This window comes from Symphalangus syndactylus, chromosome 5 (assembly GCF_028878055.3).
Source record: "Symphalangus syndactylus isolate Jambi chromosome 5, NHGRI_mSymSyn1-v2.1_pri, whole genome shotgun sequence".
Lineage (NCBI taxonomy): Eukaryota > Metazoa > Chordata > Mammalia > Primates > Hylobatidae > Symphalangus > Symphalangus syndactylus.
Window position 1 is genome coordinate 6,191,693 of NC_072427.2, and position 23,638 is coordinate 6,215,330.

Genomic DNA, 23,638 nt, shown 5'->3' on the forward strand with positions numbered 1-23,638 from the left:
TTTGTCTTTGTTTTTGTTGCATTTGCTTTTTGGTTCTTGGGCATGTAGTATTTGCCTAAGACAATGTCTAGAAGCATTTTTCCAATGTTATCTTCTAGAATTTTTATGATTTCTGGTCTTAATTTAAGCCTTTGATCCATCTTGAGTTGATTTTTGTTATTAGATGAGAGACGAGGATCCAGTTTCATTCTTCTACATGTGGCTAGCCAATTCTCCCAGCACCATTTGTTGAATAGGGTGTCCTTTCCTCATTTTATGTTTTTGTTTGCTTTGCCAAAGATCAGTTGACTGTAAGTATGTGGCTTTATTTTTGGGTCCTCTGTGCTGTTCCATAGGTCTGTGTGCCTATTTTTATACCAGTATCATGTTGTTTTGGTGACTATGGCCTTATAGTTTGAAGTCAGGTAATGTGATGCCTCCAAATTTGCTTAGTCTTGCTTTGGCTATGCAGGCTCTTTTTTGGTTCCATATGCATTTTAGGATTGTTTTTCTAGTTCTATGAAGAATGATCGTGGTATTTTGATGGGAATTGCATTGAATTTGTACATTGCTTTTGGCAGTATGGCCATTTTCACAATATTGATTCTACCTATCCATGAGCATGGGATGTGTTTCCATTTGTTTGTGTCATCTGTGATTTCTTTCAGCAGTGTTTTGTAGTTTTCCTTGTAGAGGTCTTTCACATACTTGGTTAGGTATATTCCTAAGTATTTTATTTTTTTTGCAGCTATTGTAAAGGGGGTTGAGTTCTTGATTTGATTCTCAGCTTGGTCGCTGTTTGTGTATAGCAGAGCTACTGATTTGTATACATTAATTTTGTATCCTGAAACTTTGCTGAATGCATTTACCAGTTCTAGGAGTTTCTTGGATGAGTCTTTAGGGTTTTCTAGGTATATGATCATATCATCAGCAAAGAGTGAGAGTTTGGCATCCTCTTTACCAATTTGGATGCAATTGATTTCTTTCTCTTATCTGATTGCTCTGGCTAGCAGGACTTCCAGTACTGTATTGAATGGAACTAATGGAAGTGGACATCCCTGTTTTGTTCTTGTTCTCAGGGGGAATGCTTTCAACTTTTCCCCACTCAGTATAATGTTGGCTGTGGGTTTGTCATAGATGACTTTTATTACCTTAAGGTGTGTCCCTTCTATGCCAATTTTGCTGAGAGTTTTAACCATAAAGATATGCTGGATCTTGTAAAATGCTTTTTCTGCATCTATTGAGATGACCATTTGATTTTTGTTTTTAATTCTGTTTATGTGGTGTATCACATTTATTGACCTGCAGATGTTAAGCCACCCTTGCATCCCTGGTATGAAACCCACTTGATCATGGTGGATTATCTTTTTTATATGCTGTCGTATTTGGTTAGCTAGTATTTTATTGAGGATTTTTGCATCTGTGTTCATCAGGGATGTTGGTATATGGTTTTCTTTTTTTGTTATGTCCTTCTCTGGTTTTGGTATTAGGGTTATAATGGTATCATAGAATGATTTAATGAGGATTCTCTCTCTCCCTCTGTCTCTCTCTCTCTACCCTGTGGAATAGTGTCAACAGGATTGGTATCAATTCTTCTTTGAATGTCTGATAGAATTCAGCTGTGAATCTGTCTGGTCCTGGACTTTTTTGTTGTTGGCATTTTTTTTTATTACTATTTCAATCATGCTGCTTTTTGTTGGTCTGTTCAGGGTTTCTATATCTTCCTGGTTTAATCTAGGAGGGTTGTATATTTCCAGGAATTTATCCATGTCCTCTGGGTTTTTTAGTTTATGTGCATGGGTATTCACAGTAGCCTTGAGTAATCTTTTGTATTTCTGTAGTATCAGTATAATGTTTACCATTTTGTTTCTAATTAAGCTTATTTGGATCTTCTCTCTTCTTTTCTTGGTTAATCTCACTACTGGTCTATCAATTTTATTTATCTTTTTAAAGAACCAGCTTTTTGTTTCATTTATCTTTTGTATTTTTTTTGTTTTAATTTTATTTAGTTCTGCTCTGATCGTCATTATTTCTTTTCTCCTGCTGGGTTTGGTTTTGGATTGTTCTTGTTTCTCCAGTTCCATGAGGTGTGACCATAGACTGTCTATTTGTGTTCTTTCAGACTTTTTTATATAAGCATTTAATACTGTGATTTTCCTCTTAGCACTGCTTTTGCTGTATCCCAGAAATTTTGATAGGTTGTGCAACTATTATCATTTAGTTCAAAAAATTTTTAAATTTCCATCTTGATTTCATTGTTGACCCAACGGTCATTCAGGAGCAGGTTATTTAATTTCCATGTATTTGCATGGTTTTGAGGGTTCCTTTTGGAGTTGATTTCTAATTTTATTCCACTGTGGTGTGAGAGAGTACTTGTTATAATTTCAATTTTCTTAAATTTACTGAGACTTATTTTGTGGCCTATCATGTGGTCTATCTTGGAGAATGTTCCATGTGCTGATAATAGAAGGTATATTCTGCAGTTGTTGGGTAGAATGTTCTGTAAATATCTGTTAAGTCCATTTGTTGTAGGGTATAGTTTAAGTCCATTGTTTCTTTGTTGACTTTCTGTCTTGATGACCTGTCTAGTGCTGTCAGTGGAGTGTTGAAATCTCCCACTATTATTGTGTTGCTGTCTATCTCATTTCTTAGGTTTAGTAGTAATTGCTTTATAAATTTGGGAGCTGCAATGTTAGGTGCATATATATTTAGGATTGTTATATTTTCCTGTTAGACTAGTCCTGTTATCATTACATAATGTCCATCTTTGTCTTTTTTAAAAAATTTTTTCCTTTTTTTATTGTTGTACTTTAAGTTGTGGGGTACATGTGCACAACGTGCAGGTTTGTTGCATAGGAATACATGTGCCGTGTTGGTTTGCTGCACCCATCAACTCGTCATTTACACTAGGTATATCTCCTAATGCTATTCCTCCCCCAGCCCTCCACCCACCAACAGGCCCTGGTGTGTGATATTCCCCTCCCTGTGTCCATGTGTTCTCATTGTTCAACTCCCACTTATGGGTGAGAACATGCAGTGTTTGGTTTCCTCTTCTTGTGTTACTTTGCTGAGAATGATGGTTTCCAGTTTCATCCATGTCCCTGCAGAGGATATGAACTCATCGTTTTTTAAAATGGCTGCATAGTATTCCATGGTGTATATGTGCCACATTTTCTTTACCCAGTCTATCATTGATGGCATTTGGGTTGGTTCCAAGACTTAACTGCTTTTGCTTTAAAGTTTGTTTTGTCTGATATAAGAATAGCTACTTCTGCTCACTTTTGGTGTCCTTTGCATGGACTATCTTTTTCCACCCCTTTACCTGAAGTTTATGTGAGTCCTTATGTGTTAGGTGAGTCTCCTGAGGATAGCAGAAACTTGCTTGGTGAGTTCTTATCCATTCTGTCATTCTGTATCTTTTAAGTGGAGCATTTAAGCCATTTACATTCAACATTAGTTTTGAGATGTGAGATACTATTCTATTCATTGTGCTACTTGTTGCCTGAATACCTTGTTTTTTTTTTCATTGTGGTATTGTTTTATATGTCTTGTGAGATATATGCTTTAAGGAGGTTCTATTTTGGTGTATTTTGAGGATATGTTTCAAGATTTAGAGCTCCTTTCAGCAGTTCTTGAAGTACTGGCTTGGTAGTGGTGAGTTCTCTCAGCATTTGTTTGTCTGGAAAATACTGCGTCTTTCTTTCATTATGAAGCTTAGTTTCACTGGATACAAAATTCTTGGTTGATAATTGTTTTGTTTAACGAGGCTAAAAATAGGACCCCAATCCCTTCTCACTTGTAGGGTTTCTGCTGAGAAATTTGCTGTTACTCTGTTTTCCTTTATAGTTACCTGATACTTTCGCCTCACAGCTCTTAAGATTCGTTCCTTCATCTTGACTTTAGATAACCTGATGAATATGTGCCTAGGCAATGATGTTTTTTTGCGATAAATTTCCCAGGTGTTCTTTGAGCTTCTTGATTTTGAATGTCTAGATCTTTAGCAAGGCCGGGGAAGTTTTCCTCAAGTATTCCCTCAAATATGTTTTCCAAACTTTTAGATTTGTTTTCTTCCTTGGGAACACCAATTATTCTTAGGTTTAGATGTTTAACATAGTCCTAAACTTTGTGGAGGTTTTGTTCATTTTTTTTTTTTTTTCGAGATGTAGTCTTGCTGTGTAGTCCAGGTTGGAGTGCAATGGCACGATCTCGGCTCACTGCAACCTCTGCCTCCTGGGTTCAAGTGGTTCTTCTGTCTCAGCCTCCTGAGTAGCTGGGATACAGGCACCCGCCACCTCGCCCAGCTAATTTTTGTATTTTTAGTAGAGATGGGGTTTCACCACATTGGCCAGGCTGGTCTCGAACTCCTGACCTCAGGTGATCCGCCTGCCTCCACCTCCCAAAGTGTTAGGATTACAGGCATGAGCCACCATGCCCGGCTGTCTTTGTTCATTTGTTAAAATTCTTTTATCTTTGTCTTTGATGGATTGGGTTAATTAGAAAGTCTTGTCTTCAAGCTCTGAAGTTCTTTCTTCTGCTTGTTCAGTTCTATTGCTGAGACTTTCCAGTGCATTTTGCATTTCTCTAAGTGTGTCCTTGATTTCTGGAAGTGGTGACTGTTTTTTGTTTATGCTATCTCTTTCACTGAAGATTTTTCCTTTCATATCCTGTATCATGTTTTGGTTTCTTTACACTGGACTTTACCATTCTCTGGTGCCTCCTTGATTAGCTTAATAATTAACCTTCTGAATTCTTTTTCTGGGAATTTAGAAGTTTCATCTTGGTTTGGATCCATTGCTGGTGAGCTGGTGTGATCTTTGGGGCTGCTAAAGAAACTTGTTTTGTCATATTACCTGAATTGTTTTTCTGGTTTCTTCTCATTTGGGTAGACTATGTCAGAGGGAAGATCTGGGACTCGAGGTGTGCTGTTCAGATTCTTTTGTCCCACTAGGTGCTCCCTTTATGTGGTTTTCTCCCTCTTCCTCTAGGAATAGGGCTTCCTGAGAGCCGAACTGCAGTGATTGTTTTTGCTCTTCTGAGTCTAGCCACTCAGTGGAGCTACCAGTCTCTGGGCTGGTACGAGGGAGTGTCTGCAAAGAGTCCTATGATGTGGTGTCTTCAGGTCTTTCGGCTGTGGATACCAGCACCTGCTCTGGTGGAGGGAGCAGGGGAGTGCAGTGGACTCTGAAGGTCTTAGGTTGTATTTTTGTTTAGTGCGCTGGTTTTGTGTTGGTTGGCCTCCAGCCAGGAGGTGGTGTTTTCAGGAGGGCATCAGCTGCGGTTGAATAGGGAGGAATAAAACTTGCCCCAGGGTTACGTGGTTTAAGTATTCCTAATTTTCTTTCTTTCTTTAATTTTTCTCTGCAATATTTTATAGTTTTCAATATACAGGTCTTTCACATCTTTTGTCAGACTTAACCCTAAGTATTTTATGCTACTGTTTTTATGCTATTTTATGCTGTTGTTAATAATATTGTTTTTAAATTCTAATGTTTATTCATTGCTAGTATATAGAAATACAATAGAAATTTGTGTATTGATCTTATATCCTACAGTCTTGCTGAACTTACTATTAGTCTTAGTAAATTTTTGTGTGGATTTTCTATGAAGATGATCATGGTGTCTGTGAATAAAGGCAGTTTTACTTCTTCCTTTCCAATCTGGATTCCTTTTACTTATTTTTCTTGGCTGACTACATCAACTAGAATTTCTTGTACAGCGTTGAAAAGAGATGGTGAGAGCCAACACCCTTGTCTTGTTCCTGATTTTAGGGGAAAAGCATTTCAGTCTTTCACCATTAAGTATGATGTTATCTGTAGGTTTTTTTATAGATGTCCTTTATCAGGTTGAGGAAGGTCTCTTGTTAGTTAGCTGAGAGCTTTTTTTTTTTTTTTTAAATCAGGAACGGCTGTTGGATGTTATCAAAGGCTTTTTCTATGTCTTCTGACATGACCATATGATTTTTCCTTTATAGTCTGTTAATATTGAGAATTCCAGTGATTGATTTTAGAATATCAGACAAACACTTCCTTTGTGATCACTCGAGCTCAGTGTATTTCTGATACTAACAACCAAAGATTTTGGATAAATACAATCTAGTTATTGAGATCTGATCATAGTTTCTCTGCCCAGCTTTGTATTTCAAAACTTAATTGATTTTGGAAGAAAGTTCTAGGCGACATATGTAGGAAAGGGGAGAAATCCATAAACTGCTGGTGATTTGGAAAATATTTCTTACCAAGTACTTGCTATGTGTCAAGTGGTTTAGGTGTTGGGTGCTAAAATACACACTCCTGAGATGTGGTGCCCAGACAGGGGCTGTTGCAAAGAAATCCCAGGGTTAAGCCTTCCTTATCCCTTCCCTCTCTAGATAGCAGGGCACACTTTTACATCTGGACTTTTGTTGCTGTTATTATTGTTTTTAATCAAACCTACACAAACCTGGTGAATCGAAGTTACTTCAGAGAAGAATGACAGTCAGTGAATCCAGAGAGAGATGGGTTTAATGCTTTCTTATCTCTGGCCACTTGACAGTTCATGGAGTCTTCAGAAATTTCTAATTTTATCAAATTGTTTTCTTTATTTAGTCATTTATTCAATAAACATAACCAAGTGTGTATAATGTGCCAGGACTCTCCTAGGCCCTTGTCTGTGTTTCCAAGAATTGTTTGAATTGCTGCATTACAAGTTCAAGCATAAATGGGAAGTAATCTAGCTCAACTCCTCATTTTACAGATGAGAAAACTGAGAATCTGAGAAGAGAAAAACATTGCCCTAGACTCTGCAGTCAGAGAATCACTACAACCACCACGTGATCCATTCACAGGTAAGTTGGACTTCCCTTTTTCTTCCGATTTCCCACCTTAATGATAGAGGGCATGGCTCTGGTGTCCCAGGGTTTGAGGCAAATTCTTGTTCCACCAATGACCATCTGTGCAACCTTGATGAACACAATGCTTACTTCTGGTGCTACTGCCCTGAGTATAGAATGTGGTTAATAATAACACCTATGTCAAAGGGTTATGGTGAGGCCACTGCTTCTTGCCTACTTCCTCCTGCTTCTAGCTTTCCGATGCATACACAGATGGTCACCATGTCCCACAGAGAAATAGGAACCATGCTCACACATTAAATCCTTGTGGCCCAGTGGGAAATTTTGTATCTTTGTTGACATTACATTTTTATCTATAAAGTAAGATTCTTCACGAGACATTTGTGAGACATAGTCAATATTTTAAGATTTTATAACTCTCAAAGATATAACTTATTGAGTCATCTTGGGCAAGTCATTAGCATTTCTCAGATCACTTTTCCCACTTATTAGTGAGAGATAATAATTTTTTCCTGGCAGAATTATTGTAAGAATTAAATACTTATTTGTGTATGTTATGTTATACAAATGCCATCCTAGTTGTAAAAACAAAGATAATACGTATATTAAAGGAAGAACCATTCTGGAATTTAAAAAATAATAATTTTTTAAAGTAATACATTCAATAGGTAAAGCAAATGATATAGAAGTTCCTAAAGTGTGAAATAATGGCACCTTGCCCAAATCTCTCTACCCTAGACTCACTACTGACAGCAATCCTTTTAACTATTTCTGGTTTTAGTTTTTCGATTATTTTCTTCATACCATTAAAATTGTTCTTAATTTTTTTTATATGTCAAGACTAGATACGGCAAGTGATGTATTACAATGATGGATAAGGATTTACCTCACTTTTTATCATATTCCCATCCCAATATGAGACTTTTATTTCTTTTATTAATTACCTTTGTAAATTCAAAGTATACATGTATATCTTTACTTCTTATTTTACCAACTATAGGCAATATATTTCTCTTCACTTTGGAAGATGAGGGAACTTGCCCCCTATATGTTTCTTCATTTCTTTTTAAATTCCATCTCTTCTCCTTTGTTATCTATTCTTTTACTTTGACATTGTTATGGATGACAATTTTTACAATTGATTCTGCAGCCAGAATGATATATTCTGCGATTTCTTTTTGGTTGATTCTAAAAGTTGAAAAGCATTGCACAGTGTTTACATTATGATTTTGATATAAATGTTATATAAATCTTTTCTGAAGCTAAGCATGTATCATGACTATATTTCCCTTTCTTGTGGGACATTTTGGCCCTTTTTTTCTTTCCTTTTGTCTTTTGTGTGTGTGTGTTTCTGTTTAGCTTCTGGACACTGGGACTTCCATTTCCTCTCTGATGGTGTCAACAACACAATGCAAGCACCACATTCATTGTTTCCTAGGGAGGCTAAACGGTTCCATTCCTGGACCTATACCGTGGGTGGGTAGAGAGGCCACACACAGGGACCACTAGCCATCTGGCTGCTCTTGCAGATGTACTTACCCTGCTCAGCCTACAGGTTGCTTTTGGGTGCCGTAAATTTTTTATGGCCACTTCCTGCACACCTCCATTAGATGAATGCTTTCATATAAATCTTTAACGTGCCTTAGAATTAATTTTAGTTTGTGTTATGACTCTGTAGTTGTTAGCTATTGCTGCATAACAAATTAGCCCAAAACTTAGTAACTCAAAACACTAATAATAATTTATCTTCTCTTTTTTTTTAATGGTCTGGAATTCAGCCAGGGTGGACACAGTGGGAAGGGCTTGTCTGTACTCATGGTGTTTGGGGCAGACTCAAAGGCTGGGGGCTGAAATCGTCGGAAGGCCTGACTGAGGCTAGAGGATCTGCTTCCAAAATGACTCACTCACATGACCAGTTAGTTGGTTCTGGCAAGTTGGCTTCCTTTCCAAGAAGTGCCTCTCCACACATAAGCTTCTCTGTAGGGTTGCTTGAGTGTCCTTATGACATGGCTGGTGGTTCCCAAAAAAGCAAGTGATCCAAGAGCAACACTCAGGAATAAGTTCTATCCTTTCTATGACCTAGCCTCAGAACTCACAAAGCATCACTCCCAATACACCCTATTCATTAGAAGCAAGTCAGTAATTCTAGCACACTTTCTAGGCAGAGGAATTAGGTACACCTGTTGAAGGGAAGCAGGTCATAATTAGAGGATATATTTTTGAACCACCACAGAACCTAACTTAGGTTCGTACAAGTATATAAACAGCTGTCCAATACCACGTACTGAATAGTCTATCATTACCGTATCAGTTTGAGCCATGACTATTTGCATTTGCTAAGAATGTGTGTTATTACCATTGACAACCTTCCAGTGGGACAAGACGTGCAAACAGAAGACAGTGGTGTTGATGATCCTGACCCTGCATAGGCCGAGGCTAATGTGTGTTTGTGTCTTGGTATTTGACAAAAAGTTTAAAAAGTAAAAAATAAACAATTTCAAAAATAGGAAAAAGGCTTATAGAATAAGGATATGAAGAATGAAAATATTTTTGTATAGCTGTACAATGTGTGTATTTAAGCTGTTATTAAAAGAGTAAAAAAATTTAAAAATTCATAAGGTAGAAAAGTTACAGTAAGCTAAAGTGAATATATTATTGAAGGAAAGAAAACTTTTAAAAATAAATTGAGCATAGGCTTAGTGTACAGGGTTTTAAAGTCTACAGTAGCATACAGTAATGTCCTAGGCCTTCATATTTACTCACCACTCACTCACTGCCTCACCCAGAGCAACTTCCAGTCTCGTAAGCTCCAAGCTTACGGTACGTGCCCTAGACAGGTATACCAGTTTTAATCTTTCATACCATATTTTTACTGTATCTTTTCTATGTTTAGATACACAAATACTTACCATTGTGTTACAGTTGCCTACAGTGTTCAGTAGCACACTGTACAGGTTTGTAGTCTAGAAGCACAGCCTACAGCCTGGGTGTGTAGTAGGCTGTGCCATTTAGGTTTGGGTAAGTACACTCTTTATTGTTTGCACAATGATGCAATTGCCTAACGATGCATTTCTCAGAACGTCTCCTCATTGTTACGCAACAAAGGACTGTGAATGAGAGTTTATTTTGTTTTTCAGTCTGTGCTGGCAGTGAATCATACATAGCTTAGTTGATCAGACAAGCTGCTTTTCTTGAGCAGAGAAAGAACTAGGAGAGAAACGGGGCTTTGGAACCCTGATGCGGCAATGCTGAAAGAGGAGAAATATTCCAAGGAAGGGAAAGGTGTGTTGCAGAACGATGAAAAATAGGCGGCTCCTCACAGCTGTTCTCAGCGGACGAGACGGGGTGGGCTGCAGCTCCGCCGGTGCCTAACACTGAGGGCCCCCATCCTGCTGACTCAGTTGTATGGGGACTGCCGTGCTGGCTCCTCGTCAGATGCTGCTCTGGTCTCCCTGCAGAAGATGCCACTGGAGTTGCCTCTTCAAGGATGGGGGCATCTGAAGGCCCCGGGCACTCAGCTCTCAGGCTGGCTGAGGTCTCAGTAGCACCGCCTGGCGGAGGGCAGAGCCAAGCTGACGCGGGAAAGTAGGCCACAGAAGCACTCCGGGTTGGCCCGGTAACAGCTAGCCCGAAAAGTCTGTATTTAAAGGGATAGTAACTTGGCCTTGTTCTGCAGTATCCCCGCAAGGGCCTGACCCAGTGAGCAAGCATGGCGGGCCGCGGGGCTTTCTGCACAGTGGCGCTTCCCAGTCAGGCGGGACGGGCGCCCTGGAACCCAGGAGGAAGCACACAGGCCCCACAGAGAGCGGCTGGCAAGATTCACTCGGGGATTAGGATGCTGGCCAAGTCGCGGAACTCGAGGCTGGAATCCAAGCTCAACAGGAAAGCAGTGAAATACAAATTGGAAAAACAGGGCTTTGGAGCAGGGAGGGAGCGGGTGCCCGCCTGTCCCACCAGCGCCGGTTCAGGAAGGCGGGACTGATGCTGGCCGCCCCCTGCTGGACGCGATGCGGCATCTCACCGGCGGCCGGGGAGCGGGCTTGGTTCATCCTGGAACCGGTGGGAAGAGGGTCTCAGAGGAGGCTGTGGGGGGACCCCCCGCTTACCCTTGTTCCTCCCACCGTTCCCTCTGGATGCCTCGGGGCAAAGGCCTTCTTCCACCTATAAAAAGAGTTTACACAGGGGTCTCGGAACCCGGGCACACCAATCCCCAGCTAACGAAATCCCCGAGTTGGGGGATTTGAGAGGGTCAAGTTTGGCCCAAGACCTCGCAGTCCTCTTTGGTCTTCGGCCCTCTAAGTGTGGGCTTCTAGCACGGCGGCCCTGGGCAGAGCTGGGTGCATTCAGTGACGACACCAATAATTACTACAGTGACGGTGACCTGCACCCCAACAGGACTGCTCTGTGTGAAGCACTCAGGAGAGCCCCTGCAACCAACCTGCCAGGAGTCAGCTCCTGAAAACAGGGTCGGAAAAGGTCACTGCCCATCAGAATCGAGCTGTTCACAAAAAGCTGGGAAGGTTAGGAGCTTTGTCTATTTCAAGGGCAACAAATTGCTTTCACCCTGAGGACCCTGAAGACGAGTTTCCCTCACCGCAGCTCTCAAGACAACAGGGATCAGATTCAGAAAGACACTGCCCCGTAAGGCTCTTGTTTGTCTTGTTTTTAATTCCCGCCCTCTGCCTCCAAATCTCAGTCCTCTATCTGTGAAATGGAATTCAGCCTTGCCTGTCCTCAAAATTAAGACAAGGCATCACGTGTGCGTTAAGATGAAACAAGATCTTAGCAAAGGAGTAATGATTTCTTTTTTAAAACATTTTTTACTGTAGTAAAATGTACTATAACATAAAATTACCATTTCAATCGTTTGTAAGCAGTGCCATTAAGTACATTCACATTGTAGGGCAGCTGCCAGAGGTGTTCAAACCAGAGTGACTCCATCTTGAACAGGGGCTGCGCAAAATGAGGCTGAGACCTGCTGGGCTGCATTCCCAGGAGGTGAGGCATTCTTAGTCACAGGATGAGTCATTGGCTGCCAGGGAGGAAGGTTGGTTACCCCATGAACCAAGAGGAAGTTTCACCAGATACAGGTCACAAAGACCCTGCTGATGAAACAAGATGTGGTAAAGAAGCTGGCCGAAACCTACCAAAACCAAGATGGTGATAAAAGCGACCTCTGCTCGTCCTCACTGCTCATTATACACTAATTATAATGTATTAGCATGCCAAAAAACACTCCCACTAGTGCCATGACAGCTTACAAATGCCATGACAATGTCTGCAAGTCACTCAATATGGTCTAAAAAGGGAAGGAACCTTCAGTTCCAGGAACTCCCCATCCTTTCCCAGAAAACTCATGAATAATACACTCTTTGCTTATCACATAATCACAGAATAACCATAACTATACCAAAGTAAAGGAGTAAATAACTGAAGTAAGGATACTTTTATCCAAAGGAATAAATTTACCAAAGTAAAATAACCAAAGTAAAGGAATAAAAGGGTGGCTACTCCATAGGCAGGGCCCATGCTGCTGTTCTGCCTATGGGGTTGCCACCCTTTTATTCCTTTACTTTTCTTAATAAATGTGCTTTCATTTGACTCTGTTGGCTCCCTCTTGAATTCCTTCCTTCATGTAGCCAAGAACCCACGTAGCCTCCCAGGCTGAACCCCAGTTTCAGGGTTCATCCTATGACACAAGCATCACCACCAGCTATTTCCAGAACTTTTTCATCATCCCCAAAAAACTCTGGACTAATTAAACACTAACTCCCTATTCCCCCTTCACCTCAACCCCTGGCAACCACCACTCTCCTTTTTGTCTCCATAAATTCGACTACTCCAGGTACCTCACAGAAGTGGAATCTTACAGTATGTGTCCCTTGTGACTGGTTTATTTCACCTAGCATCATGTTTTAAGGTTCATCTATGTTGTGGCATGTGTCAGAATTTCCTTCCTTTTTAAGGCTGAATAATACTCTATTGAATGAATAGATCACATTTTGCTTATCCACTCCTCTGTTGATGGACTCCTGGGTTGCTTCCACTCCTTGGCTATTGTGAATAATGCTGCTATGAATGTGAGTATGCAAATACCTGTTTGAGTCCCCGCTTTCAAAGCTTTGGGGTATATATCCAGAAATGGAATTGCTGGATCATAGAGTAAATCTATTTTGGAGGAATAGTCATACCATTTTCCACAGTGACTACCATTTTACATTCCCACAAAATTATTTCTTTCTATCTGCCTTCCCCCACTAGATAGAACACAGAGAAGTTACTTTTTCATTTCTAAATCCCCAGCACCAGGAACAGTGTCTAGTTCATAACAGAGCTCTATAGAGAGCGGTGGGGAAAAAAATGCAATTTATATGCTGCTGCCTCTTCATCTGGCATCTCAGTATGTGGCACACAGAAAGTAGGCACTGAAGAAGGGTTGAAAGACCTAATGAGTGCATGAATGAATGCAGTTACCATTGCTTTTTCCTTGGCCTGACTGAGGACAGACATTTTTGTAAATTAAGCTACTTAGTTAAATGTAGACCTCTGGCCACTTTTGCTCATCCAGAAGTTTCACTTTAATGCCACTTCAAAGATACTGTTTTCTGTAAATCAGATCATAATTGTGATGAGAATGATGTAGGGATGTGTCCTGGAGTCTCCCCATCCCCCACCCCACAGCCTAATGTATAATGCACATTTTATTCAGGACCATTTTGGGATATGCTGGATGTATAGGATATGTTCCAGAACACAGGATAATGGGGCTCTTTTCTGGAGATGGTGTGGTTCCATCATTAGATAGCAGGTGTGTCGTCTGCAGGAACTGGTCTCTATTCAACCACTGGTTGAAAGATTGGTTCAAGATCAACTCTTTGAAACTTCAAAGTATTACTTTGACAAATGCTTTTTTTTATATTTCTCAACTAATTAACCTTGAAAAGTTCACCATGAAGTTGAGTTGCCTACACTTATACATTGTATGGACACTGAGATGCAATTTTTAGGGCTGTGTGGGCATCAGCAATGCCTGCTTTCAATACATTGTAGCTATGCTCAGTGTCATGGGCCTTGCAGGTCTGATCTCTTTTTGTTCAAGCATTGAAGCCAATCTAAAACTCTTTTCCAAAAAGAAAGTGTTTTCTTTGCTAATAAGTCACCATCAACTGCAGCAGAGGCAGCTGTTTGGGCTTCACAATTTGCGGAAGCACATGCCAGCCTTGCTCTGTTTTGTGCTTGTTCACAGTACATGGCTTTCGCCTTGTTCAGCATCAGGGAGTAGCTGTTACTTGGGTCATGGAGTTGGATTTAACCCTGGCTTTCAGCTAGCCAGTGGAGCTTGGGCAGGAGAAATAGTACTCTGGTGAATAGTCTGAAGACATTAGATCATAGATGACCTTGGCTGCATGCAACTAAACCCAGACCACAACAGTTTATCCAAATAGGGTTAACCAGACAAGTACAATGTGTACCCAAATGATATCAGTGTCCCATGATCCTTCCATCATCCACTGGATGATTTCTTAATTCAAAGTCAAACAAAAACAAAAGCAGACTTGAAACATTCTCATCCATCCTTGAAACTGGATCACATTCCATGGTCTCGCTCTTTGAAGTGGTCAACTGAACAGCTGGATTCACGGTCTGGAGCTGGGAAGAGGAGTGCCTTAGTCCATTCCTGCTGCTATGACAAAATAGCTTAGACTTGGTAATTTACAAATAATAGATATTTATTTCTCATTGTTCTGGTGGCTGGAAAGTCCAAGGTCAAGGTGCCGGCAGATTCAGTGTCTGGTAAGCTCTCTGTTTCCAAGATGGCACCTTGTTGCTGCATCCTCTGAAGAGGACAAATGCTGTGTCCTCATATGGCAGAAGAGATGCAGGGCAAAAGGGCCAGGAAGCCCTCTTGAGCCTCTTTAATGAGGGCATTAATTCCATTCATGAGGGCAGAGCCCTCATGATTTTGGGCCTTAACCCAAAAGGCTCCACCTCTTAATACCAGCACAATGAGGTAAGTTTCACCATGAATTTTGGAGGGACATAAACATTCAAACCGTGGCAAAGAGTCTGGACTAGGGGATGTCTCTGTAGAGTGCTTGTCCACTGCCAAAAGAAAGGGATGAGATGAGGAATGCGAAGCTGAGAAGGGGAGGGTTTGAGACCATCACTGCATTGAGAGAAAGGGGAGTTGAGCAGAGGAGTGTAGTGCAATGGTGGGCATGGCGATGGCTCAAATGAAGAAGGTGATTGCAGATTTCCCTGTTGCGTGCTTGGCTGCAGTGGTGTTCGGAGCTCAACCACATGCTCAGTGAGAGTAGAGAGTTAAGTTCACCCAGGCCTGTAGTTCTGCCTGACAACTGCAGTGAAAAGGCATAGGGGAGGGTGCTAACCATATTGGCAAGAGTGTTTTCGGAGTCATGGGGCCTGGAATGCAAGCTGGATATGGAGGCAAGTGGAGAGAGGCTGGTGGCTTGGGAGATGCAGACTGAGAGACCTTCTGAGGTAGAAGCATTTGGACGAGCATGCTGGGAGGACAAGAAGCCATGGTCAGAGGTGGATGTTCAAGTTTTGGAAGGTGGAACAGCTAGGGGTGATGACAAGGTGTAGGGTGTGACTTTGAGAATGGACAGTTGGGGCAGCATAGCACAGAAGGTCACTGAAGGAGGAAATTGAGGAGCCCAGAGCCCAGGGTGGGGGATGGGAGTTGTCTATATGTGTGTCTGTTAGGGGTCAAGTTTGGCTGCATATAACAGACAACCCAAATAGCAACAGCTTAAAAGAGACAAGAGTATAATTTCTTCTGATACAGCAAAAAGTGCAGAAGTAGACAGCTCAGGTCTGGCATGTTGACTCCAAGATGTCATCAGCAACCCAGAGTTCATTGATCTTTTTGCTTCCCAGGGGTATGGCACTCTTCCTCATGCTTACCAGATGGCTGCTGGAATTCCAGGAATCACATGCAAATTCTAGTCAGGAGCAAAGAGGAAGAGACACAGTGAAAAGGGATATACAGTGGCAGAAGGAAGCTCCTCAAATGAACTCTCCTAGAACTCTAGCCAGTAGCTTCTCCTTCTATCAGTGGCCAGAACTGTGACAAGTGACCATCCTTAGGGGAAAAAAGATGCCGAGAAAGGTGGAATTTTGTCGCCACCTTACATTTTCAAAGGAGTTCCATTCATAAGTACAGAATGCTCAGAGAAGAGGCGGTGGATCTAGGCTATGGAGCAGCAGCTCCGAAGGGCACAGTGGGAAGGTTTCAAGACTGAGGAGAATCTTGGATTTGGGTGGGGAAGGCAGTTCACAGTACTGCGGAGGAAATGCTGTGAAAGAGAAAGTTGAAGGCGTGGAAGCTTAAACTTTTAATATGACTGGTGAATACAAAGATGAAGGGCAAAGGGAACTCAGATTCATGGTGGCCAGATTAAGACCTTTAGCGGATCTGTCTCCCAGCCCCAAATACCCACTTCCAGGTTCTGCTTTTTACTGAAGCTCAAAGTCTGCAACCTTCATTCTCTGAGTCCCTTACATTTTCTTAGGCTTCTTGCTAGCTTCTGCCATAAAGAGGCCCTAGCAGGAGACTAGGTGGCAGGGGGCAGAGGTAAGGATTCCACGTAACAGGTGCTGGAAGTTGCTGGTATGGCAATGCAAACTGGGCCCCGGTCAAGGGAGCACTACTTTGGTAGATCCAGAGTCAACCATGGTAATTGTGAGAGTGTCTTCAACAGTGCAGCAGGACACACAGGCCCCTGGTGCTGGAATCCAATCCAGGGACAGGAGCAGCATGTAGTCACCAAACACCATCTTGCCTTCATGTCACTTTTCCATTTCTTCTTTCTCCCTCTTACTGTACCAGCTACCTGTGGAGATGTCTAACCTTTTTTTTTTTTTTTTTTTTTTTTTCTTTTTTTTTTTTTGAGATGGAGTCTCGCTCTGTCACCCAGGCTGGAGTGCAGTGGCGCAATCTCGGCTCACTGCAAGCTCTGCCCCCCAGGTTCACGCCATTCTCCTGCCTCAGCCTCTCCGAGTAGCTGGGACTACAGGCGCCCGCCACCACGCCCGGCTAATTTTTTATATCTTTAGTAGAGACGGGGTTTCACCGTGGTCTCGATCTCCTGACCTCGTGATCCGCCCGCCTCGGCCTCCCAAAGTGCTGGGATTACAAGCGTGAGCCACCGCGCCCGGCCCTAACCTTTTATCTGTAGCTGTCTGCTTAGGAACAAAAGAAAAGGCAGCTTATTGCATGACTCAGCTTTCAGCTTGATTTTATTCTTTTGGCAGAGTGAATTGGGGTCCCAGGTTTTTATTTTCCCTTTGTAGTAACTTTCCTCAACATGCAATTTAATACAGAAAGAACAATAAACCTTAACAAAGTTTGGTGTGTATTATTCCAGACCTTTCTCTTTGATTTTATGCATATTTATCTGAATCCAAGCAGATTATGTCCTATGGGTCTGTGTGTTTATATACATATTTTTTTGGTGTGCATCATTCTGTAACTTGATGTTTTAAAAAATTTGATAACTGATCTTAGAGATCTGTCCATGTTGTTACATATATGAGATTTTTGTATTTCTTTTAATTAATGGTGTTCAAGTAGCCATTTATGTAATGATGAACATTCAGGTTTTTGCAATTTTTTGCTCTTAATAAGGTGCCCTGGTGAACAAACATTCTTGTACATGTGCCAGAGTTTCTCTGGAGTAATTAACCAGCGTGGAATTACAGAGTTTAGAATGTGTGCACTTTTAGTTTTACTAAAACTAAAGTAAAACTTTAATTTTACAGGTTGCCCAATTGTTCCTCAAAGTGGCTGTGCCAATTTATATGCCCACCCATGGGTAGCAGGGTGTCCTCTCTAATTCTTGATTTTTCTAAGCTCTTTAATTTTGGTTAGTTGGGAGATAAAACAGTATCTTTCTGTTTTAGTTTTCATGTCCCTATGGACTAATTTTAGCATCTGAGCATCATCTGGTAGGTTGGTGGTGGCTCCTTCAGCTGACTTGTGCTTGTGAGGTGGTGTGGTGCATACTCCATGGTTTTCCGTGGCAGGCCTTAGAAATGGCTCTTTTTGACAAAAAGATTCACTAAGAAGCTTACTGTGATATCTTTAAAAAAATTAACATTTTGTGAGTACATAGTAGGTGTATATGTTTATAAAATGTATATACATGAAATTTTTTGCTATGGCCATACAATGAGTAATAATCCCATCAGGGTAAATGAGGTGTCCATCACCTCAATCATCAGGGTTTCTTGTGCTGCCAGAAAATGCTACTGAGCTGTCAGTCGTCTGAGGCTGTTGACCTGGACAGAGGCAAGGGGGAGAAACACAGCCCCAGGCCTGGCCAAGAGCAGGACCTGTGCAGATGCCCCCAGAACTGTAGATGCCAAGCAGTGAGTGGCAGCCCCTTTTGTGGCAGGCCTCTGTGGAGGGCCACTGTTCAGCCTTGGGGTTCATTATATTTCGGGGAAGCTGGACAGTGTTATAGATTCCTTCAGATGATATGTAGTCTTGTGATGAATTTAGATTCTGAGGCTTCAAGCAGCATCCATTGGGGAACTATAACCTTTCTGCTATGATAAGATGGAAAAGGGCAGGACAGGGAAGGGAAGGGAAACCTGAGATTGGCTGTGGTTACACTTCAGTTAATTTTTTTTTTTTTTTTTTGAGATGGATTCTTGCTCTGCTGCCCAGGCTGGAGTGCAGTGGCACAATCTTGGCTTACTGCAACCTCCGCTCCCCAGGTTCAAGTAATTCTTCTGCCTTAGCCTCCCGAGTAGCTGGGACTACAGGTGTGCGCCATCACGCCTGGCTAATTTTTGTATTTTTAGTAGAGACAGGGTTTCACCATATTGGCCAGGCTAGACTCGAACCCCTGACTTCGTGACCCTCCCGCCTCGGCCTCCCAAAGTGCTGAGATTACAGGCATGAGCCTCTACAAGATGCTATTCAGCAAGCTAATGGAGTCACCTTTCCTGCAGACCTCAGTTATATTGTGGCAGGAAAGGATCAACTCATTCTGTTTCTGGGAGACTCACGTTCAAGTCCAGGCTTTGGGACTTTGTGCCTCAGTTTCCTAACCTGTAACACTGAGTCCTGCTTCCCTCGGGGCGGGGGCATCCTGCTGTTAATAAGAAGCACCAAGCCAGAAATCAGGACCACAAATTCTAGCCTTTGCTACAACGGGAACTCTCTGGGTAACTTAAGCGTTTTTCCTTAAGCTCTCTCCCTCGGTTTTTCAATCTGTAAGAGGGTGTGAGCATGCCTGTTGCACTGGCTCCTGTGGGATTAAAGAAGACAGGAGGTGTGAAGAGTTTGGATAAACGCCGCGGATATAGCCTTCAGGTGCAAACTCAGGTGTGCAGGAAAGTGGACTGGGAGTCTTTCCAGGCACAAACTAAAACCTAACTTTAGATGTAAAGAATATATGCAGTTTTGGATGAAACCGCTTGGTCGGGGCGATTTCCGGCCTATCTTCCCGGGAAACTGGGCAGCAGGGCTGCGAGATTTCCAAAATGAGGACAAGCTCCGAAGACAAGCCCCGCGTCCTCCAGCTCTTCCAGGATCGCACGGCTCCGGTCGGCTCCCGCGCGCCACCTGGTGCCGTGTCCCCGCCACTGCCCAGAAACCACGTGTAAGAAAGTGCTGACAACCTAACTACGCACAGTGGTTTCGACCCATCCCAACCAGTAGGGAAGGAGGAGGCGGGGCGGAGGAAAGCGAGGGCCCAATCCCCTCCCGCTTTCCGAGGGGAAGGCGGGGCTTGGGGTTTACCACGTTGGGTTTGTCCGCAGCGCTAATTACTTTTTCCAAAGGCTGGAGGGCTGCACTCCGGCTGGCGCCGCCGCCTAGCGCGCTCCCGCTTCGCCGCCACGGTCCGGGGGGGGCTGCCGGTCCCGGGTACCATGTGTGACGGCGCCCTGCTGCCTCCGCTCGTCCTGCCCGTGCTGCTGCTGCTGGTTTGGGGACTGGACCCGGGCACAGGTAGCGCCCCCTCCCACAGCCCTGTTCACCCCGCGTCCTGAGGCTACCTTCCCTCTGCGTTCTCGCCGCGTCCTGGCGGCCCGGGGGCGGCGGCGGGACCGCTGACTGCGCCCGAGCGGAGGAGGCGCGGGCCGCTGCCGGAGTACGGGAATCGGGTGGCTCCGTGGCAGGCGCGCCGCCGCCGGGTCGCCGCTCGCCGATGGCGGCGCCGTCCCGGGAGGTGCTCGGGCGGCTGCGCCGGAGACCCTCCCGGGGTGGCTCGGGCCAGTGTGGAGGTGCCGGGCGAGGGAAGGGAAGGCAGCGCCCGCTCCGGGTCGCGCTGTCCCCGCGCTGGCGCGGCTGGCGGCCAGCGGGAGGGCGGGCGTCCGGGCGGGCCCCGCCGCGCTGACGCGTCTCCTCTCTCCCCGCAGCTGTCGGCGACGCGGCGGCCGAAGTGGAGGTGGTGCTCCCGTGGCGGGTGCGCCCCGACGACGTGCACCTGCCGCCGCTGCCCGCAGCCCCCGGGCCCCGACGGCGGCGACGCCCCCGCACGCCCCCAGCTGCCCCGCGCGCCTGGCCCGGAGAGCGCGCCCTGCTGCTGCACCTGCCGGCCTTCGGGCGCGACCTGTACCTTCAGCTGCGCCGCGACCTGCGCTTCCTGTCTCGAGGCTTCGAGGTGGAGGAGGCGGGCGCGGCCGGGCGCCGCGGCCGCCCCGCCGAGCTGTGCTTCTACTCGGGCCGTGTGCTCGGCCACCCCGGCTCCCTCGTCTCACTCAGCGCCTGCGGCGCCGCCGGCGGCCTGGTACTGCCCGCGCCACCTCCGGGTCGGCCCGTCTGGTCTGTTGCGGCGCACAGTGGTCGCCGTGGAGGGTGGGGGTGGGGCGCCTCTGCTGGAAGTCCAGCCTCCAGGGGAACCGGAGGGAACCCCCTGCCTTTCCACCTCTCCCCATCCCCCACCCCGGCCTTCAGTACCCTCTATAGGCAAAGCGGGTGGGAGGGGCAGCATCCTAGTCCAGCGCCTCTGCAGCCCGTGGAACCCACGCGGAGCTGGGGTTGCATGGGGTATACGCCGCCCACCCTAGGGAGCGCACATCTAGCAGGGATGAAATTGTCAGGGCCCTGGACAGAGGCTCCTTGGCCCCGATGTAGAGAGAACACTGCATCTGCACCGCTGGGTCAAAGTGTATGTCACGGGAGTACCTGTGTGCGTATAGGTGTTATGTTCCTGGACGTGGAGGTGTGGGAGTGGGTATTCACCTCCCTTCCTTTTGAGTCTTCTCTCTGTACCTGGAACAGGAAGTTTGGAGAGGTACCCAGACAGGCCACGGCTCACCCCACTCTTCTTAGCTGAAACGTAAGAAACAGGAGAGAAAGGGTGTTTGTCTTTGCCTCCTTATACTATTAGTAGGCGTTTGTCTGGTGCCCACCCCCAACCAGGCCTGAGGGGTGCTTACATTGGTGATAAACCCTATTCCTGCCCCCGGGAGCTCTCTTGCTGTGGCAGTAACTTCCCTGCCCCGAAGTTCCTGGCTTGTTGCATTTGAGGCACCCGTAACAGGTGCTCCCAGGGGGGAGGGGGGGGTTCTTGTGTGCACTTGCCCTGCCTGCGCACTCACTTGATCATGTGGCTACACTGGCGCCCAGACGAGCACTCAGCTTCTCCATCGTGCACCGAAAGCAGCACACATGGCCGGCAGATGCGCTGTGGTGTGGACCCAGGGCATGAACCGCAGGGGTTCTCTGTCTTCTGTCATGACTGGCCTCTGAGGAGGCAGTTTCTGATATTAGTTTGTGTCTGTCCTTTCCAGGCACAAGAAACCTCCCCACACCTCCACCTTTTCTTGTGCCACCATCTAGAATTCTCCAGCCCTTACTCACAGAGTCTGCGGCGAGTCCTTGAGAATCTACGAAGCTAGAAGGCTGGGGGTGCAAGGTCTTATGTGAGACCTCTCCTTTCTTCCCAGTGCTGCGGGTATCTCTGTGTGTAGTTCCCTAGATCAGCCTGGCTCTCCTTTTAGGAATTTTCTGAGTTCTGATTAGGGTATGATAGGCTTTTGCTCAGCTGGGAAAAATAGGCAACTTTGGTGAAACAAGGAAAGTGATATAGACCCTTGGAGGGGGCCTGGTAGGAAGGAGCTAGTGTGGACCTGGGGCGGGGAATGTGGGTTGTGGGCAAGGAGGCCTTAAGTAGTAGGAGTGAGAAAGGCTCAGATCACTCACTGTAGGGCTCGGGTCAAGGCTGTATCATGTTCTGGGAGGGACTGGAAGGCCCACCTCATTTTTCCTGTTTTTGCCAAAGTGTTTAAAGTCTAAGTCACATCATTGTACTGTACATGGAAACATCTGAATCCCATTTGCTGCGGTTTAGTGAGTTTCTGTAGAGGTCAGAGTTTATACTTCTTGGTGTAAAGTTTCCAGCAAGGAGCTATCTGTGAAGGAGCCGAGGTGGAAAGCTGGATAACATTGATTTAAAATCCTCGCAGAATGAGGGCTGGGCCCTGTCATAGGTGGCATCTCAGCCAGCTTCTCGGCAAGACTGTCCTTCCCTTTAGCGCCATGTGAGGGTGCTGTGCTTTAGATAAAGGAACCTGGCCAACAGGCTGAGTTCAGTGTGTGCCAGTGGCGGGTGTACCTCTAAGACTTCAGCTTTTAAATTCCTGCTGGAGCAGACACTTCTGTTGTTTAGTCTGCCTTGTTCATCCCGTTCGTGTGAGCTGGACATTGGACACTTCCCGCTCCATACATATCGAAGGCAGGAGGGAAGAGACAGTGGGGTGACTTGAGGTGCACCCTTTGCTTGCAAGGTGGTCCTGAAAGCGTAAAGAAAAGCAACAGGAATTTGGGCTGACCAAGTTTGCACTGCAGACTAGCTTTGACTTTGGTTCTCAGTTCAGGCGGCTGATGATGTTGTGTTAGTCCCTCCTGACTGTGGTGGAAGCTCTGTGAAGTGGAGATGTGGAGTTGTGTGTGTGTGTTTGCTATGACAGGCCCAGCTATAAGATGTGGGAAGGGAGGCTGTAAGTAGATGATTTTTAGTGGCCATGGATGAGGGGCATTGCAAAGTGTCCTTGTATCTAAAAATGAGGAGCAGGAGTCGGCAAACTTCTCTTAAGGACCAGATAATAAATATTTTAGGCTTTGTGGGCCACACAGCCTTTGTTGCAGCTGCTCAAAGCTGCCCTTTTAGTGTGAAAGCAGCTACAGCTACGGATGGCATACAAGCGAATGGATGTGGCTGCGTTCAACAAAACTTCATTCCGGATGTTGAGTATCATGTTAATTGCTGGTAAGTCCCACTGTATCGAACATCTCCTAAAGGGCTCAGTAGAGAGTGTTGAGTGCCTGGGCTGGGGGCACACAGGTTCTGTTCCATGTTGCATGGAATCTGTGCTGTTTGTCTCCAGAGATGTTTGCTATCTGTTTAAAGGAGACGCATTATTAGAATAGATCATTCCTTAGCTGTTTAGGGGCCATAGAGAGTAAAGCACCTGTTCCGTTTTTGCTCCTTCTCCTTTTGACAGCAGACAGAGGCATGGGTCTGCAGCGTTCCTTTCTTGGTGTCTTGTCTTGAAAAGCTGGGCCAGCTGCGCTTTTTGGATCTTCAAAGACTATGGACTTAAGTTTTAATTGTTTTCTGTTTATGCTTCTTCATTGTTTTTACATTTCCAAGAGTCTTTAGAGCATAGGTGTTTTGGAAGTGTTTCTATGAGCATATCGTTTCAAAGCATGAACTTCAGGTGTGTGAGGAAAGCCTTTCCACTCCTCATGAATTTATGTAAGTTCGGATCAGCTGCCTCTGTGACCAGGACTGGATTGTGAAAGGCCAGTGGAATTGGAATCAGGCTGAACTTCATAGGTAGACAGGA

At 44.8% G+C, this 23,638-nt stretch overlaps 1 protein-coding gene, 1 long non-coding RNA gene and 1 pseudogene across 2 annotated transcripts in view; 2 read left to right on the plus strand and 1 right to left on the minus strand.

Annotated features, from left to right (window-relative positions):
- LOC129482002 (uncharacterized) overlaps positions 1-10,027 on the minus strand; it is a 29,383-nt gene extending 19,356 nt beyond the window's left edge. Inside the window, exons 1-2 of the long non-coding RNA XR_008657563.2 lie at positions 9,718-10,027; positions 9,572-9,637 (exon numbers count right to left, since the gene is read on the minus strand). This is a non-coding gene — a long non-coding RNA (uncharacterized lncRNA). The remainder of the gene's footprint in view (positions 1-9,571; positions 9,638-9,717) is intronic.
- Positions 10,028-10,517: 490 nt separating this feature from the next.
- LOC129481999 (uncharacterized) lies at positions 10,518-11,536 on the plus strand (annotated as a pseudogene).
- Positions 11,537-19,638: 8,102 nt separating this feature from the next.
- The window catches only part of ADAMTS17 (ADAM metallopeptidase with thrombospondin type 1 motif 17), a 363,306-nt gene continuing 359,306 nt past the window's right edge, over positions 19,639-23,638 (plus strand). Inside the window, exons 1-2 of the mRNA XM_055277066.2 lie at positions 19,639-19,793; positions 20,204-20,574. Coding sequence (XP_055133041.2) covers positions 19,715-19,793; positions 20,204-20,574 — 450 coding nt within the window. The 5' untranslated portion in view covers positions 19,639-19,714. The remainder of the gene's footprint in view (positions 19,794-20,203; positions 20,575-23,638) is intronic.